At 41.1% G+C, this 20,223-nt stretch overlaps 1 protein-coding gene across 4 annotated transcripts in view; it reads right to left on the bottom strand.

The window, feature by feature from the left end:
• Positions 1–20,223, bottom strand: part of LOC137626510 (ATP-dependent DNA/RNA helicase DHX36-like) — a 99,148-nt gene that overhangs the window by 8,355 nt on the left and 70,570 nt on the right. For all 4 annotated transcript variants that reach the window (XM_068357550.1, XM_068357551.1, XM_068357552.1 and 1 more), the window contains exons 15-21: positions 17,642–17,828; positions 16,323–16,524; positions 14,236–14,424; positions 12,270–12,442; positions 10,142–10,212; positions 8,565–8,800; positions 7,704–7,850 (exon numbers count right to left, since the gene is read on the bottom strand). In XM_068357550.1, the coding sequence (XP_068213651.1) occupies positions 7,704–7,850; positions 8,565–8,800; positions 10,142–10,212; positions 12,270–12,442; positions 14,236–14,424; positions 16,323–16,524; positions 17,642–17,828 (1,205 nt within the window). The remainder of the gene's footprint in view (positions 1–7,703; positions 7,851–8,564; positions 8,801–10,141; positions 10,213–12,269; positions 12,443–14,235; positions 14,425–16,322; positions 16,525–17,641; positions 17,829–20,223) is intronic.

The following is a 20,223-nucleotide window of genomic DNA, read 5'->3' as shown; positions in this document are numbered from 1 at the left end:
CCTCTTGGTCATCGAGGTTGCGAAGAGATCTATGGTCGGCTGGCCCCAGGTGGCCCAAAGTCTCTTGCATACATCCTTGTGGAGGGTCCATTCTGTTGGAATTATTTGTCCCTTCCGACAGAGACAATCTGCCATGACATTCAAGTTGCCTTGGATGAACCTCGTTACTAGCGATATGTTTAGACCTTTTGACCAGGTGAGGAGGTCCCTTGCGATCTCGTACAACGTCAGTGAGTGGGTCCCTCCTTGCTTGGAGATGTACGCCAAAGCCGTGGTGTTGTCCGAGTTCACCTCCACCACTTTGCCTTGAAGGAGAGACCTGAAGCTTTTCAAGGCCAGATGTACTGCCAGTAGCTCCTTGCAGTTGATATGCATTGTCCTTTGACTCGAGTTCCATATTCCCGAGCATTCCCGACCGTCTAATGTCGCGCCCCAGCCTACGTCCGATGCGTCCGAGAAGAGAACGTGGTTGGGAGTCTGAACAGCCAGGGGCAGGCCCTCTCTGAGGCTGATACTGTCCTTCCACCATGTCAGGCAAGACTTCATCTTCTCGGAAATGGGGATCGAGACCGCTTCTAGCGTCTTGTCCTTTTTCCAGTGAAATGCTAGGTGATATTGAAGAGGACGGAGGTGTAGTCTTCCTAATGATACGAACTGTTCCAGGGATGATAGCGTCCCTATCAGACTCATCCACTTCCTGACTGAACATCGTTCCTTCTTCAGCATGTTCTGGATGCATAACTGGGCTTGGCTTGTTCTGGGGGCCGACGGAAAAGCCCGAAAAGCTAGACTGTGAATCTCCATCCCTAAATACACAATAGTTTGGGATGGGACCACTTGTGACTTTTCCATATTGACAAGGAGACCCAATTCCTTGGTCAGATCTAGAGTCCACTTTAGATCCTTCAGACAGCGACGACTGGAAGAAGCTCTGAGAAGCCAGTCGTCCAAATAGAGGGAGGCTCGGATGTCCGCTAAATGAAGGAATTTGGCTACATTCCTCATCAGCCTCGTAAACACAAGAGGAGCTGTGCTTAGGCCAAAGCAAAGGGCTTGAAACTGGTAGACAACCTTTTCGAAAACGAATCTCAGAAAAGGTTGGGAGTCCGGGTGGATGGGGACGTGGAAGTAGGCGTCCCTTAGGTCTAACGAGACCATCCAGTCTTCCCTTCTGACCGCTGCTAGAACCGACTTTGTGGTCTCCATGAAGAACGTCTGCTTTGTGACAAAGACATTCAGCGCACTGACGTCTAGCACCGGCCTCCACCCTCCTGTCTTCTTGGACACCAAGAAGAGACGGTTGTAGAATCCCGGGGTTTGATGGTCCAGGACTTTGACTACCGCTCCCTTCTCTAGTAAGAGAGACACTTCCTGTTTCAATGCTCGTCTCTTGTCTTCCTCTCTGTACCTGGGAGAGAGATCGATGGGAGACGTTGCTAGAGGGGGTTTTCGTACAAACGGGATCTTGTACCCCTCTCTGAGCAACTTCACAGATTGTGCATCTGCGCCTCTCTTTTCCCAGGTCTGCCAGAAGTTCTTGAGTCTGGCTCCCACTGCTGTCTGAAGAAGTTGGCAGTCAGACTCTGCCCTTAAAGGACTTGGTTCCTTTCTTCTTTCCACGTCTCCCTTCGGCACGAGCACCTCCTCTGCTGGAGGCTCTGCCACGAAAGGGCGGAATAAAACGGGACGCTGGAGTGTCCATCCTTGGTCTAGCTGACAAGGTAGGCAAAGGGGTGGCTTTGCGAGCAGAGGACGCAACAAGATCGTGAGTATCCTTCTGTATCAAAGAAGCGGCAATTTCCTTAATCAGGTCCTCTGGAAAAAGGCACTTAGAAAGAGGAGCAAACAGAAGTTCGGATCTCTGGCATGGTGTAACTCCAGCTGAAAGGAATGAACACAGGTTTTCACGCTTCTTAAGGACTCCGGACACAAAAGATGCAGCAAGCTCATTAGACCCATCACGTACGGCCTTGTCCATGCAGGACATAATGAGCAAGGAAGTCTCCTTCTCCGTCGGAGAGATCTTTCTGCTTAGAGCTCCTAGACACCAGTCTAAGAAGTTAAAAACCTCGAAGGCTCTAAATATCCCTTTCAAAAGGTGGTCCAGGTCCGAAGATGACCAACATATCTTTGAGCGTCTCATGGCTAGGCGGCGGGGAGAGTCTACAAGACTTGAGAAGTCGCCCTGGGCAGAGGCAGGAACTCCCAAGCCGAGAACTTCTCCCGTGGCATACCAGACGCTCGATCTAGAAGAGAGTCTAGCAGGGGGAAACGTAATAGCTGTCTTCCCTAAACTCTTTTTGGACTGCAGTCATTCTCCTATCACCCGCAAAGCTCTCTTGGACGAGCGTGCGAGGACGAGTCTAGTAAAGGCAGGAGTGGTTGACGGCATGCCTAACACAAACTCTGACGGAGGCGAACGCGGAGCCACAGACACAAACTGGTCCGGAAACATCTCTTTGAACAGGGCCAAAACTTTCCTAAAGTCCAAAGAGGGTTGCGTAGACTTAGGCTCGTCCAGTTCTGAATGCGGTTCATCTACGTGTGCAGCACCATCATCATCAGAAAGTCCCTCATCCGATAACTGATGAGGGAACGGCAACGGAGTGGGTAACGGCTGGTTGGCTGAGTCCGGTCGCACGGGTGCATGCGTGACTGAGCCGGACGCAACGTCATGGAACTGCTGCCCAGTCTGTGAGCTGGCAACAACCATAGCAGCGCGGGGACGCACAGCGTCTACTCCAGACTGTCTAGACTGATGTGGGTGAGCAGTGGCAACCACACTGGGTTGCGGAGGTTGACGCACCGCGTCAAAACAAAACAACTCTGACGGTTGTTGAACCTCACGAACGTCAACGGATACCTCCGTGCGTCGCTGAACGTCAACATGCGGCTGGCAGATCACACAGGAACGCATGGGTGGCGGAACTCTCTCAACTGGAGTGCGTGAGAAGGTTACCTCAGCGTCCCCAGGACGCACAACCGATCGTGTGGGTGGTTGTAGGCAAGGAGCTGCACTAGCTGGTGCGGCAGCAACCTTCTCCGCACGAAAGTCCTGCATAAGCGATGTTAGTTGAGACTGCATGTCTTGCAGTAAAGACCACTTAGGGTCTACAGGAGCAGGTGCGGCGACAGACGGTGTAACTGTCTGAAGCGGTACCGCTTTGCCTCTCTTAGGAGGTGAGCAGTCATCGGATGACTGCAGCGAGTCCGAACTGACCCAGTGGCTACAGCTGGGCCGTTGGACTTGTGCGGAAGGGACCGACTTGCGCTTTAACGGTCGTGAGACCTTGGTCCATGGTTTCTTGCGAGAAACACCTTCCGAAGACGAGGTATAAATGGGCTCTCTCGTCTTTGTTAGGCAGGGGCGATCTTGAGTAGATACGCCCGATACCACGGAGGGAACGTCTGTTCGCTGATTAAAGCCTCTCGAACCCATTTGTCGTACGACATTGCTTCTCCCCTGGACTTGGGAGCTTGCAAGAGGTCCCGGACTAGGAGGACGACAGGCACGAACAGACGAACCCTCAAGCGCAACACTATCCACAACACTATCACTCACTTTAACACTTCCCACCGCACTCCTACACCTCAGCTCCTTCACATCCGCCATGAGCTGATTACGGTCACCAGCCAGGGACTCAACTCTCTCACCCAGAGCTTGGATGGCACGCATCATATCAGCCATCGAAGGCTCCCGAGTGCCAGAAGGGGGACTAGGAGCAACCACTACAGGGGAAGGAATAGGTTGTGGGGCATGAGGAGAGGAAATGTCAATAGAACGAGAGGAACTTCTCCCAACTCCATCTCTCTCCAGCCCACGTGTATACCTTTGGAATTCGATAAAATCGAATTCCGAAAGCCCAACGCACTCCTCACATCGATCTTCCAATTGACAGGTTTTATCCCGACAATTGGAACAAACAGTGTGAGGGTCGATAGAGGCCTTCGGAAGACGCCTTGAACAGTCCCTAGCATTGCACTTCCTAAATTTTGGGACTTGTGAAGGGTCAGCCATTTTGAATTGGTCAAAGGGGAATTCAAAAACTATCAAAAAGTCATCAACAAAGACTCCGCAATCAAAAAGAGTTCAAGGATTTGTGAAGAGAAAGCCTGCACAGCGAAAGCTCAAAACTAGAATAATGTACTTCACCAATTAGTTGTGAAAACAAATCCAGTTTAGCAACAGCGAGTAAGTACGTCTTGTCGGTAGCACGACAGAGAGAAAATTGAGTCTTTGTTTACATTGAGTACTGGGTATCTGAACGACAGATGGCGCTGTTGGGCACACCCGCAGCCTGTGTAGCGATCGCTGGCGAGTTTTACCTTAGAGTTTTCTGTCGAGCAACAGAGTTGCAGCTATTATAATCACCGGCTAAGTTAAATATTGAAAAAAATGCTATAAAAAATTTTTTTTTTCATATTTTTGATAATTTTTTGAAAAAATTCAGGCATTTTCCAAAAGAATGAGACCAACCTGACCTCTCTACAACAAAAATTAAGGCTGTTAGAGCAATTTAAAAAAAATATACTGCAAAATGTGCTGGGAAAAAAAATAACCCCCGGGGGTTAAGGGTTGGAAATTTCCAAATAGCCTGGGGGTAAAAGGGTTAAGGGGGAAACGCCCCAAAAAATGGAACGCATCCTACGAGGGTGTCTACAGGACCCTCACTGCTCAGATCAAGACGTCAGAGAGACAAACGACAACGCCCTCCTATGGGTTCGACATTGACACAATAAGATATAATGAATTTATGACCCAAGGGGTTTTGTAGGATCAAAAAAAGGGCTTTCATTATATTTAATTATCTATTTCTGATGTCTCACAGGATTATACTACAGGAGAGGGGGTTCCCAGCCCCCTCGTCCCATCCCTTTTAGTCGCCTCTTACGACACGCAGGGATAAATTGGCCTTATTCTAATTGTTTATGGCCCCGCGGCCACAGGGGGCACAGGCTAGGAGGAGCATAGAGAGGAGACGTCCCCTTTTTTGTTTCATTTGTTTGATGTCGGCTACCCACCAAAATTGGGGGTAGTGCCTTGGTATATGTATGTATGTATCTATTTCTGAAACTAACAAATATAATACTCAAATAGGAAGCAGGGCTCTCTAAAACGTCGGACATCTTCCAAAATTAACACAAAACACACGAGCAAAACAAACCACGTCTGACTAACGCAAGTGCTGAAGAGGAATGAGGATGGGGGGTGGGAAGATGTAGGGGTGGAGATGGGGGTATGTTGATGAAGGAGAGGTCTAATTGGTGAGGGATCTATGGTCGTGGTTTAATCACGCCCCAGTTTTCTATACCGACACTCAATGAGTGAGCGAGCTAGGTTTATTCCTGGCATTCCATGCTTTTCTTTTTCTCTGGTATTTTCAGCAATAACTATGCCTTAGAAATGGTGCTAGAGGAGCATTTCACGGAGCGACACAGGTCGAGCCCAGAAATAGATTTTTCCTTCGTCAAAATCCCTTTTCTGAGACACTTCAGCTAGCAGGGTGGGTACTGCATTCAGTGTGCCTTAACCACCATGAAAGATGGTAACAGAAGTTTGTTGAAGTGTCTGTTCAGTATTGTTCTCTGTCTTTCAATTTCCGTTCTCTCATTTTGGCCTACCATAACTTTGGTGTCAAACTTCTCTATACCTATCTTGTTCCAATTTTCAATTCGCATTATAGAATAATTCTATCCGAGAGATTTTAGAACAATTCCATCTGGGAGGCTCATGCATGTCTTTAAGTGACTCCATAGCTTCAATAAACAACTTCATAACTTTAATGAAAAAGATTTGAATTGCATTGAGGATGAAGCTTAAAAATAACAAGAGTAACTATTCAATATTACTGTATCCCGACAAGATAAAAAAATATATAACGTTGAGTATAGAATTAGTATTGGATTAACATTTCTTACACCAACCATTCTTTATTGTCTGGTACAAGCTGTGATGAATTACAATGAAGTCTAAAAGCCAACGGAGAAAGAATGCTGTAGTCACTAATGGAGTGCTTGAATTTTATTTCAAACGACTGGTGGAAATACCAGCAAGTGTGTGGTGGAGATCTAGACAAGGAGTTTTAGGCGAGATATGTTCCAAAATAATTTTCCAACACGTTTCTTAACCCTTTTACCCCCAAAGGACATACTGGTACGTTTCACAAAACTCATCCTTTTACCCCCATGGATGTACCGGTACGTCCTTGCAAAAAAATGCAATACAAATTTTTTTTTCATATTTTTTATAATTTTTTGAGAAAATTCAGGCATTTTCCAAGAGAATGAGACCAACCTGACCTCTCTATGACAAAAATTAAGGCTGTTAGAGCAATTCAAAAAAAATATACTGCAAAATGTGCTGGGGAAAAAATAACCCCTTGGGGGTTAAGGGTTGGAAATTTCCAAAGAGCCTGGGGGTAAAAGGGTTAAATAGTATGATTGGTTACTAAGGTTAACTGTTTGATAAAATTAATTCCTCCCATGATTTACACTTTTGCCCAATCACAAAGAGGTGCTAAAGAAGGTGATGAATGCAAGAGTTGATGGGAGAAGTACAAGAGGAAGGCCAAGGTTTGGGTGGATAGATGGAGTGAAGGAAGCTCTGGGTGATAGGAGGATAGATGTGAGAGAGGCAAGAGAGCGTGCTAGAAATAGGAATGAATGGCGAGCGATTGTGACGCAGTCCCGGTAGACCCTGCTGCTTCCTCCGATGCCTTAGATGACCGCGGAGGTAGCAGCAGTAGGGGATTCAGCATTATGAAGCTTCATCTGTGGTGGATAACGGGGGAGGTGGGCTGTGGCACCCTAGCAGTACCAGCTGAACTCGGTTGAGTCCCTTGTCAGGCTGGGAGGAACGTAGAGAGTAGAGGTCCCCTTTTTGTTTTGTTTCATTTGTTGATGTCGGCTACCCCCCAAAATTGGGGGAAGTGCCTTGGTAGATGTATGTATGTATGTATGTGACAAAGAAGTCCAATTTTCAAAGCAGCATATCTCAAAACCAAATAAACTTGAGCTAATGTTTGGCAATGAAGAATGCTGTAGTCTAGCATTCATTAAATGGTATTCTACACTTGAACTAATCAAATGAACAATGAGAAAATAGGATTTACTTTACTAAATCCAACATTACACAGAATCCACTTGAATCCATTTCCTGTCATGAGCGGTGAGCAGGCTACTGTAAAGCAATGGATTTGTACCGGAATAAATACTATCTTAATCGTACAGTATCTCATAGAAACGGGGCTACCAAACCACGTCCTCAGCAATAGGTATATTAACTTATAAATATGAAGGGCTGACTCTCCCAAATACAGTTTCACATTTTTTAACCCTTTTACCCCCACGCTATTTGGTACTTTCCAACCCTTAACCCCCAGGGGTTATTTTTTTTTCAAGCACATTTTTCAATATATTTTCTTTAAATTGCTCTAACAGCCTTAATTTTCGTCATAAAGAGGTCAGGTTCGTCTCATTCTCTTGGAAAATGCCTGAAGTTTCTAAAAAAATTATCAAAAATATGCAAAAAAAAATTCAAATAGCATTTTTTTGCAAGGACGTACCAGTACGTCCATGGGAGTAAAGGGATGAGTTTTGTGAAACGTACCAGTACGTCCTTTGGGGGTAAAAGGGTTAATCAATACATAATGGTTATGCCTTCACGCACTTCTAGACTAGTTACGCTTTCACGTTCCGCTTACCTGCACGAGGTGGGCGACGTGCTCGGAGGCTCTCACGCGGACGAACCCGTCGACGTCTATGAGCGAATCTTTGAAGTTATAATTCAGCTTTTGTCCGAAGAATAGAAGAGGGTAATTCGGTACCATCGAGGAATCGTGTATATAGACCTGCAGGAATAAATGAGAATTTAGAAAGAAGAATTGCTATTATTACTATTACTATCATTGTTATTACTAGCTAAGCTACAACCCTAGTTGGAAAAGTAAGATGCTATAAGCCCAAGGGCTCCATCAGGGAAAAATAGCCAAGTGAGGAAAGGAAATAAGGGGATAAATAAATGCTAGCTAAGCTACAACCCTTGTTGGAAAAGTAAGATGCTATAAGCCCAAGGCCTCCATCAGGGAAAAATAGTCCAGTGAGGAAAGGAAATAAGTAAATAAATAAATGATAGCTAAGCTGCAACCCTAGTTGGAAAAACAGGATGCTATAAGCACAAGGGCTCCAACAGGGAAAGTAGCCCTATGAGGAAAGGAAGTAAGGGAATAAATAAACTACAAATAAATAAGGAATGAAAAATATGAAATATTTGACGATAAGTAACAACGTTACAACAGATAAGTCATATAGAAATTATAAAACAAGAATTATGTCAATCTGTTCAACAGGAAAGAATATAAATGACTAAAAATCTGTCATATAATATGTTGCAATATATGTTTGCAGTATGGGAAGGTCAAAACATTTAGTAACTACATAAATTTCAGGAATTAAATATATTGTCTCAAATACCGTACTCCCATATATGAAAATCGTAAAAATTAAATTAATAAACAAACACATTAATAAATAAATAAACAACGGCTCAAAAAGCTATAACGTACCTTACTGGACTTAATTTTTTCTCTATACATTAACCAAGGACTCTCAAAGAGTCCTTCCTTCTCATTAATGGACTTGGGGTGGAGATGAACGCGGCGTTCGTACGCCGTCAGCATCGGAGGATTTCTGTTGGGCTTCGGTTTTCTGACGGGCAACGCTCTCACCACGTTCGGGTAAAGGCCGGCGGTGATGATGGCTCTGACTAGGGCGAGGTTGTCCGAATTACGGTTTGCTTCCTCTGCAAGGAAGGAGAAACGTTTAAAACATATATCATAGCTTCATCTGTGGTGGTCGGCGTCAATAACCTTAGATGTCAGGATGCCAGAAAACTTTCAATCAATCAATCAATCAATCATCTGTGGTGGATAACGGGGGAGGGTGGGCTGTGGCATCCTAGCGGTACCAGCCGAACTCGGTTGAGTCCCTCGTCAGGATAGGAGGAACGTAGAGAGGAAAGGTCCACTTTTTATTCATTTGTTTGATGTCGGCTACCTCCCAAAATTGTGGGAGGTGCCTTGGTATATGTATGAATGTATCAGAGTTGATAAGGCAGTGCATTGAAGTTACTGTACCACATAGATATGGATTTCGATAAACAAAAAAGGCGTGTCTGGGATATCGAAAATGAAGTGCAAATAAGTGCAAAGAATTAGAATACAATTCACATAAAAGAGTATAATGACTGTAAGCTACTTAATTGAAATGAAATATTACATAGTAAGTCATAAGAAGTTTGGCACTCAGACGTTACACAGGGCACTCAGTAGAGCGCAGACCTCCGCCACGGCAGCTTATTTCTCGACCTTTTGCACAACATTGACCTTGACCTTAATCTGGCTGGGATTTTCATACACTCAAATATGAATTGAAGTCTCTGTGACAATGATGTTCAAACTTATGGCTGATTACGTGAATTGGACATTTTGCTTAACCATGACTGTGACCTTTGACCTTGATCTTCCAAAATTTAATCATTTGCAGCTTTTTGCACCCAGCAAGTTTCATTACTCCACAATTAAAATTGTGGCCAGGAAGCTATTCACAAACAGACACACACACACAAAGGCACAAACAGGGGAATAAACATAACCTCCTTCCAACTTCGTTGGCAAAAGTAATGAACTTAAAAGCCAACACATCAATCTAAGAATGTCAACGACGAACTTAGTTTACACTCAACAATTTCTTTATCCATCAACAATAGGCTATTTACTCCTCAGCATTTAGGAAAGGAACCTGCATTCGGTTCGGAAAAGTTTAATCCTGATTAACTATAAATCGAAGCTGAAAATAAAATTTTGGGGGGTAGCCGACATCAACAAATGAAACAAAGCAAAAAGGGGACCTCAACTCTCTACGTTCCTCCCAGCCTAGGAAATATTTTGATAAAATTCAACTTACAAACAGCTTCTCGGAACCTATTAAGTTTGTAAATTGAACACCTTCTGTACTCTATATAGCAAAAGTGTACAATGACTTTAATCTCAAAATAATCTTCATAGCAAATCTGTACAAAAAATCAACATGTAACTATTCCACAAGGGCATCAGCTATTTTCACCAAAGCAAGAGCCTTTTACCTGTCCGAGGATTCTTCGTGTTGACGAATTTGTGGTCGTATAAAAGCCCCATGAACTGCTGACGCATATTCCTAAGAAAGGAAGGAGAAAAGTTTACTTGTTTTGGATAATAAAAACAAAGATACATTCATTATAAAGTTAAATGAGAGAGAGAGAGAGAGAGAGAGAGAGAGAGAGAGAGAGAGAGAGAGAGAGAGAGAGAGAGAGAGAGAGAGAGAGAGAGAGAGATTACTATGTAACATTCTTGAGGTCAGTTCAATCCTTAAATGTACAGCTTCAGCTTCACAATCTAATGCAATTACTAATAATACCAGAAATGATGTGGATGATACTTATAAAGTTTCTGAAACATTACTGAAGGCCAGATCTGCATGTTATGAGAAGTCAAACATTAGACAAATCAGGATACCCAAAACTATTACGATGCATTAAGGGGAGCATTTTAATGAAAACTACGAAAATCACAAATTTTAAGTAATTTGTATTTTTCCTAACATACTTACCTCGAAACACTTTCTTAGGAGTCACTGGGGGCTCCTCTCTAACGACCTGATAGCGGGAGAGAACGTGACCTGGGGCAATGCCCGAGGTCGGCTATGAAGTTACGCTCTCGACCTAGCCAGTATGTTTTCTGGTCGCGTTGTGTTCACACACACCGCTCCTCAGTTCACTACCAGTTTCCAAAGTTTATGTCTCTCCCTCAACTAACTTAGGACTCCACAGTAGCACATTGCAGCTTGCACCAAAATGCTATGGCATACTGCAGGCATAAGTTATGCTTTGTTTTCTGCTAGACTGAACGGTACAATTAACGCACTGTTCAGGTCTCGTATTGTATCCAATATTTTGGCCAATATCAGTGTATAAAATAAATAAAGAATCTCCAAATTTGTATTGACACTTATTAAAAGCATCAATAATAATTCTTTGAGGATTAGAGGACTAAAAGATTATCTATCAGCTTCATTAACATATTACTCAAGATACAACGTTTCAAGGACCCTTAATTTCCAACAAGATTCTCCACAATATATAGTACCTTTCTTCTCAGTTCTTTCTACAATGAATTTCATTACATTAATCTCCCTGTGAATTTGGCAGTCATTGGCTACCCTCTCAAAGAGAGAAATACACTAGACGTCATAAGAAGGATAAGAGGGATCGTTCCCCTTCTGCTTCTTCTTCTTCTACTAAAAGCAAGAAACAGAAGCCTTCCATTAAAAATCCTGATCTTTCTCTTTCGGATCCTTATCGGAATTTCATGATGATTTTGTAGATTTATTATCACTAAAATCTTAGACAGTGATACAGATATCCTTGTCCAGTTAAAGAAAGAATCAGTAAGAAAAAATGTAATGGATAATAGGAAGCAGGATTTTACATCACCATCAGCACTACTTGGTTGTGGCTATTAATTTGGCAAAAATATACAGTATATCAATTACCATTACTACTACTGCTTCCTCCGATGCCTTAGATGACCACGGAGGTAGCAGCAGTAGGGGATTCAGCATTATGAAGCTTCATCTGTGGTGGATAATGTGGGAGGGTGGGCTGTGGCACCCTAGCAGTACCAGCTGAACTCGGTTGAGTCCCTTGTTAGGCTGGGAGGAACGTAGAGAGTAGAGGTCCCCTTTTTTGTTTTTGTTTTATTTGTTGATGTCGGCTACCCCCCAAAATTGGGGGAAGTGCCTGGGTATATGTATGTATACAGAATCAAGTTTATTTTACATCCATTAAAAACCATGAAATGAAAAGAGATAAACAATAGGAGCACAATCCAAGCACACATTGTCCCTGTGAACATTACTACCGTAACGGCACTGCAACCAACAGCGTGTTTCTCATAGACTGCCAAACCCAAATTCTAGAACATCATAGGAGGCCCCAGAAGTATTTGCCTTCCCAAATGGAGGAAAATTGGGGCAAGAAAGGAATCATGAAAAGGTTAAAACAAAAGCAATGCAAACAGAGAGCAAAGGCACCAGCTAGGATGATCTAATTGGAATTGATATATTTCAATTGTTGCACAAAGCACCCAGTAAGCAATATCGAAAAAGTAAATCTAAGATATTCCAGATATAGGAATAATTTCTCTAGCTAAACAAAAATTACTCGATTTTCTTACTTCAGCTGATGCAAGACGGCTGTCGAGAGGAAGTTATCTCGGACGAAATGCCTGTCGTTGTGACCCTGACACGCTCGCTCCCAGGCGTCGTAGACGTACACGTACATCATGTGATCGCTCTTGGCGTTCTTGCTGAACCGCTTCTTTATAGCGTCGACTACTTTCTCCTTACCCTGCGGGAAATCAAATACCGAACGCTATAGAGTATTTACTTTCATAATTTTCTAATTCAATATATTATAATCTATTTAGTCCTAGAGGAGGTAGCAGCAGTAGGGGATTCAGCGTTATGAAGCTTCATCTGTGGTGGATAACGGGGGAGGGTGGGCTGTGGCACCCTAGCAGTACCAACCGAACTCGGTTGAGGCCCTAGTCAGGCTGGGAGGAACGTAGAGAGGAGAGGTCCCCTTTTTTGTTTTATTTGTTTGATGTCGGCTACCCCCCAAAATTGGGGGAAGTGCCTTGGTATATGTATGTACTGTATTAACCCTTTTACCCCCAAAGGACGTACTGGTACATTTCACAAAACCCATCCCTTTACCCCCATGGACTTACCGGTACGTCCTTGCAAAAAACTGCTTTTTAAATTTTTTTTTGCATATTTTTGATAATTTTTTTCAGAAACTTCAGGCATTCTCAAAGAGAATGAAACCAACCTGACCTCTCTATGATGAAAATTAAGGCTGTTAGAGCAATTTAAATAAATTATATTGTAAAATGTTTGAAAAAAAAATAACCCCTGGGGGTAAAGGGTTGGAAAGTTCCAAATAGTCTGGGGGTAAATGGGTTAAAAAGATTACTTTAAGCTGTCCTCTGTTTGTATACTGTACTTGGAATTTTTCATGTATGTAAAAATAGATTTCATCAACCTAAAATCAATATAAAAAGGGTAACAATCAAGGGATCGTTACATTACAAAACATTAAGAATGACCATCAAACACTCCATAAAACAATCATATTTATAAATAAATATATTTATACATACAATACATACACAGATACACACAAGCCTATAAATATACAATCCATTGAGTTTATACTAAGATGAAGAAGTTTTGTCTGGATATTGTAATGAAATTACCATACTATCTAGAAAACAATTTGAGTACTATTTTGGAGAACATTTCATAAATCATATAATAAAATATTTCCAATGATAATCTTTTCAGAATATCTAGACAGAAATTTACGAAGCTAAGATATAAAAAAACACCAGGATGCAATTTCATAGTTTCCCAAATATTTATGAATAAATAATAAAACTAACTACTAGTGGGGCACTCAGTAGAGCGCAGACCTCCACCGTGGCAGCTTATTTCTCGACCTTCACCTTAACTCTTTTACCTCCAAAGGACGTGCTGGTCATTTCACAAAACTCATCCCTTTACCCCCATGGACGTACCGGTACGTCCTTGCAAAAAAATGCTATAAAAATTTTTTTTTTCATATTTTTGATAATTTTTTGAGAAAATTTAGGCATTTTCCAGGAGAATGAGACCAACTTGACCTCTCTATGACCAAAATTAAGGCTGTTAGAGCAATTTAAAAAATATATACTGCAAAAGGTTCTGGGGAAAAAAATAACCCCTTGGGGGTTAAGGGTTGGAAATTTCTAAATAGCCTGGGGGTTAAAGGGTTAACATATATTAATTGGCGTGGATTTTCATACACTCAAATATGAACCAAGTTTGAAGTCTCTGTAACGATGATGTGTAAACTTATGGCTGGTTACGTGAATTTGACATTTTGCTTGATCATAACCTTGACCTTTGACCTTGACCTTCTAAAATTAAATCATTTCCAGCTTTTTACATAACAGTTAATCCCTACAAGTTTCATTACTCTACAATTAAAATTGTGGCTAGGAAGCTGTTCACAAACACACACACACACAAACGGGGTAAAATATAACCTCCTACCAACTTCGTTGGTGGGGGGTAACTGCACACAATAAATTCACTCACTAAAGGAACAATGAATGGATCCTTGAACGACAGGCAAGCGGCCACCGTCAAAATGGGACCCACGCACGAAAATATCGCCGCCATGAGAAGCATACGACCTGTGAGAGGGTCGATCGGCAGTCGCGCCAAGTGGAAGCCTAACGGAGTGAGATTTTCGCTCTCGTCAAGCGCGTTGATGGTTTGCAGCATCTGGAAAATACATAAACTAATAAGATACAGTAATCTAGCAATGCCTTTCAATTTTCTGAATTTATAAAGGTTTTATAAAGTATAATAAATACAAATACAAGTGATACTCGTTGAATACTATGGCTGCATCGGCAGAATTCAATTTCTCATCCAATTTCTCGATTCTACGGACAATTCTCTTTTCAGGGTTGCTACATTCAGCTAGCAAGGTGGCGAAGGTCATCAGGTGGGTGAAGGATACAATTCAAGTTAAGGCTGGATGTAATTAATACAAGTACTAGTAATACTCGAAAATTACAACAGGTAAAGTCAGGAGTGGAGTGTAATTTTCGAGTATCACTTGTACTTGTATTAATTACATCCAGCCTTAACCTGAATTGTATCCTTCACCCACCTGATGACCTTCGCCACCTTGCTAGCTGAATGTAGCAACCCTGAAAAGAGAATTGTCAGTAGAATCGAGAAATTGGACAAGAAATTTAATTCTGCTGAGGCAGCCATAGTATTCAACTCCACCTGTTTGAAGGAGGGTCTCCTACCAAGAATTAACTTAATACTCATCTCATGACTTGAGATTTTCCTAAGATTCTAAAGCATAGCAAAAGCTTCATTCTTTTGTGAATTGCATATTTTATTTATTGTTATTCTTTTTTACATCCAGCATATTCGATTGTGTCTTACATTTGCTTTTATTAATTAAAGTGTTGAAATACATCCTAAATATCTGTTATCTTGAAGTGTGAAACTTTAGTGTGGTTTAATTGACCAATTTATTTCTCTTAAAAGATTGTTCGAAGAATAGAAAATTCATTTAACATTTTAACAACCTTGAAACAGATATTCCAAACAAATGAATGAGAGAGAGAGAGAGAGAGAGAGAGAGAGAGAGAGAGAGAGAGAGAGAGAGAGAGAGAGAGAGAGAGAGTGTGTGTGTGTGTGTGTGTAATAGAATCACAATAGCAAAATAGTTTTAGGAAAATCATTGGAACATTATCCAGCAATCCATAATTTCAACACATTGAAATAAAGATATGCCTGAATATACAATAACAATACATCTCAGTCAATAAATATACATTAACATATCTTAGTAAGGTATAGTGTATATACAACATCCTTTTTATCTCAAGAAGGGTCTACTTTTTATAAAAAACAAAACAAAAATGTATCTGGTCTTACACACACAATTATTCAGCTACACTCGACTGCAAGAATCTGCCGAGAACTTTAGAAATTCAAACTGGCTGCAAATGTTTTTATGTTGAACAGGCTGACATACTGTATGTCTCTTTTAATGTTGTTACTAATCTCAAGACATTTTATATTCTTATTACTTGAGAGAGAATGGAAAATGGCTGTCTGCTAAAGAAGGTGATGAATGCAAGAGTTGATGGGAGAAGTACAAGAGGAAGGCCAAGGTTTGGGTGGATGGATGGAGTGAAGGAAGCTCTGGGTGATAGGAGGATAGATGTGAGAGAGGCAAGAGAGCGTGCTAGAAATAGGAATGAATGGCGAGCGATTGTGATGCAGTTCCGGTAGGCCCTGCTGCTGCCTCCGATGCCTTAGATGACCTCGGAGGTAGCAGCAGTAGGGGATTCAGCATTATGAAGCTTCATCTGTGGTGGATAATGTGGGAGGGTGGGCTGTGACACCCTAGCAGTACCAGCTGAACTCGGTTGAGTCCCTTGTTAGGCTGGGAGGAACGTAGAGAGTAGAGGTCCCCTTTTTGGTTTTTGTTTCATTTGTTGATGTCGGCTACCCCCCAAAATTGGGGGAAGTGCCTTGGTATATGTATGTATGTATTACTTCTCATATATGGTTTGTTTATTTCCATCCCTCCTTGGGCTATCCTCCCTACTTGAACCAGTGGAAGAAGCATTTCCGAAAACATTTCATACCTTCAATGATGAATCCACGACGGCCTCATCGGGAGGCATCATAATCTTCGACAAGAAAGGCTTGACAGAGCCCAGGCGAAGGACCTTGACATGCAGTATTATCTCCTCCAGACGCGTACGTAAAATTTCCGGCAGCGGGTACTCGTCCAGGAGCTTCTCCCTGACGCGCGTGTAAAGGTGGTAGCAGATACCCTCTTGAACACTGCGAAAGTGACGTAAATCAATTTCAGTTGGTAATATATCAATAGTTTTTAGAATAAGTAGATACAGTGATGCCTCAGGATACGGTTTCGTATCCTGATTTTTTTCGTATCCTGAGTCGCGTTTTACGTGTAAATAGCCTAATCCCTTCCAAGCCTTACAAAAAGTCACCTTTTCTTTCATAAACACGCTAAACTGTAGTAATAAACATGCAATGCAGCCATTTCTATCATTCAATAATTAACCCAACCGTTAAAAACAGCCTAATCCATTCCAGAAACCACCATGAGATTATTCAATAATGTAGTTATAGCCTAGTTATCCCCTCCAAGCCCTAAGAAAACGGTCCATTTTCTTTACTACTGTATAAAAGTTACGGTACTGTATGTACAGTAAAGCATTTGGATCAGTGAAGGTGTATTGTTACCTATACACCTAAATTAAGGGTTGATACCCTGAAAAAAAAGGTACTGTACTCTCGGCGACGAGTTGGGATCTCGTAAGCTTTTCGTATCCTAAAAATTTTTTCGTATACTGGGGCATAAAAATCTTTGTATCCCTTTTCGCATCCTGAATTTTTCGTAAGCAGAAACTTTCGTATCCAGAGGTATCACTGTATTCATTTAAATTACCCTTGAGAAGAAAACTTTTAAAAACCTCAGGACAATCCAAAATAAAAGTGAAAAAATTAAAAACAGGCCACATGGATCACCATAATAAATGAATAATATGAAGATAGGATATAAACTTAATAATTCCTGAACAGAGAAAAGTAATTATAGTAAGATACCTATATTTTTCCTGTCATGACAGTGAATCTGAAGCTATCATACTTATGGTTCCCTCTCACAGAAATAACAGTAACATTTTTTTCAGTCATGACAGTGAATCTGAAGCAATCATAATTATGGTTTCCTCTCACAGAAATAAAAGTAACATGAACAACAAAAAATTGAATAAAAAAAACCATGATATAAGTTACAGCATATCCCTTTCACCTATGAAATATGCAAACGAAATCACACCTAAAAGCAATTCAAGTTTCTGTGATTAACGACTACCTATCGAGAGGGTAACGGCCCTTCCAAAAACTGCAATCACTTATTTCAAGGACTCACCGTCCCGCACGTCCCCTGCGCTGCTTGGCGTTCGCTAGAGTCACCCACTCCGGCAACAGTGTTTGTACATTGCCCTCTCTATCGTAATTCTTCATCTTGATCCATCCACTGTCGATCACGTATACAATGTCGTCTATTGTTATGCTGGTTTCCGCGATGTTGGTTGCTAACACTATCTTCCGAACGCCTGGAATAAATTATATTAGTTGAGCATCTGGAATGAATTATATTAGTTGAACACCTAGAATAAATTATATTAGTAGAACACCTGGAATGAATTATATCAGTTGAACACCTGGAATAAATTATATTAGTTGAACACCTGGAATAAATTATATCAGTTGAACACCAGGAATAAATTATATTAGTTGAACACCTAGAATAAATTATATTACTTAAACACCTGGAATGAATAGTATCAGTTGAATACCCGGAATAAATTATATTAGTTTAAACATGATGTTAAATGCACCAGAATTTTAAGAAATGGTTGGTCTATGTTGGCTGCAAATCATGACCTAATAAACACCTGTAATACAAGATAATGGTTCCTAACATAATCTTATCAACAGCTGACATGGAAGTAATGGTTAAACTACTCAATATTGTTTTCTGGTTTTTACCTTTTTCTTGTCTATGTCTCGCAGGATGTAGATACAGGCTGGGAGGAACGTAGAGGGTAGAGGTCCCCTTTTTTGTTTTTGTTTCATTTGTTGATGTCGGCTATCCCCCAAAATTGGGGGAAGTGCCTTGGTATATGTATGTATGTACCTTTTTCTTGAAAATCTGAGAGGCACCCTATAAACAGTAGTTCAAAACGTACTTTAAACATACAGAAGTTCCTCAGCTTACAATAATTGGAGATAAAAACAAAAGTCTAACTGAAATTATACATACATACATACATATACCAAGGCACTTCCCCCAATTTTGGGGGGTAGCCGACATCAACACCAATTTTGGGGGGTAGCCGACATCAACAAATAAAACAAAAACAAAAAAAGGGGACCTCTATCTCAGATATTGTATCAAAATATCATGATGAAATACAATAAAAGAATATTAAATAATTCAATGCATTAACCCTTTTACCCCCAGGCTATTTGGAAATTTCCAACCCTTAACCCCCAAGGGGGTTATTTTTTTCCCAGCACATTTTGCAGTATATATTTTTTAAATTGCTCTAAAAGCCTTAATTTTTGTCATAGAGAGGTCAGGTTGGTCTCATTCTCTTGGAAAATGCCTGAAGTTTCTCAAAAAATTATCAAAAATATGAAAAAAAAAATTTTTATAGCATTTTTTTGCAAGGACATACCGGTACGTCCATGGGGGTAAAAGGATGGCTTTTGTGGAACGTACCAGTATGTCCTTTGGGGGTAAAAGGGTTAAGTTTGTAAGTAGAGAACTTTCTGTATTAAAAAAAAAATTTAGGTTTAATGTATGAGACCATTTCACTAAAGTCATGATATAATTTACTTAACCCTTTTACCCCCAAAGGACGTACTGGTACGTTTCACAAAACTCATCCCTTTACCTCCATGGACGTACCGGTACGTCCTTGCAAAAAAACTGCTATTTACATTTTTTTTTGCATATTTTTTATAATTTTTTGAGAAACTTCAGGCATTTTCCAAGAGAATGAGACCAACCTGACCTCTCTAAGATGAAAATTAAGGCTGTTAGAACAATTTAAAAAATATATACTGGAAAATGTGCTTGAAAAAAAAAAAAAAACCTTGGGGGTTAAGGGTTGGAAAGTTCCAAATAGCCTGGGGGTAAAAGGATTAAAATATCTCCTACACTTGAACCCAATAACTTGAGAAATAACTCACAATAGAGTACTGAAATCATTTGAAGATATTAAGTTATCAAAATATGGAAAATGTGCTTGAAAAAAAAAAAAAAAACCCTTGGGGGTTAAGGGTTGGAAAGTTCCAAATAGCCTGGGGGTAAAAGGATTAAAATATCTCCTACACTTGAACCCAATAACTTGAGAAATAACTCACAATAGAGTACTGAAATCATTTGAAGATATTAAGTTATCAAAATATGGTTAGATTCCCTTCAACTCAGTGGGGTCTATCAAAAATAGTCAACCATCTGAGATGTTTATAAAGATGTAGGAAGGTACTATACATGATAATCTATTTATAATAAAGGGATTTTGACGAAGGAAAAATCTATTTCTGGGGAGAGACCTGTGACGCCCGGTGAAAAGGGTCCTTCTTTGCACTTTTCTAATATAAATCTTCCAAATATACTAGAGAAAGAAAAAAGCATGGAATGCAGAGGTTACTACCCTCGCGCGATCACCTTGTGGGTGTCGTGTATACAACAAGGGCGTGTGAAAACCACTATTCACAGGCTGTCTTACATTTAGATAATCCCTTCATCAAAGGGGAGGGCCGTGACAGGCCCTAGAGAATACGGTTGGACTACCCCACCGACACCTACTACTCGCGCCCTCCAGGTCATCCTTCTGTTTTGGACTTGCCTGCTCCCAGAAAATTCCGACGAAACTTATTATCTTCATGTTCCATACTTTATAGATACCTTCAATTACCTTAGAGATTTATCCCTTT

This window comes from Palaemon carinicauda, chromosome 34, assembly GCF_036898095.1.
Source record: "Palaemon carinicauda isolate YSFRI2023 chromosome 34, ASM3689809v2, whole genome shotgun sequence".
NCBI lineage: Eukaryota > Metazoa > Arthropoda > Malacostraca > Decapoda > Palaemonidae > Palaemon > Palaemon carinicauda.
Note: the sequence above shows the minus strand (reverse complement) of the source record. Positions and strands in the feature narration are given on the sequence as shown.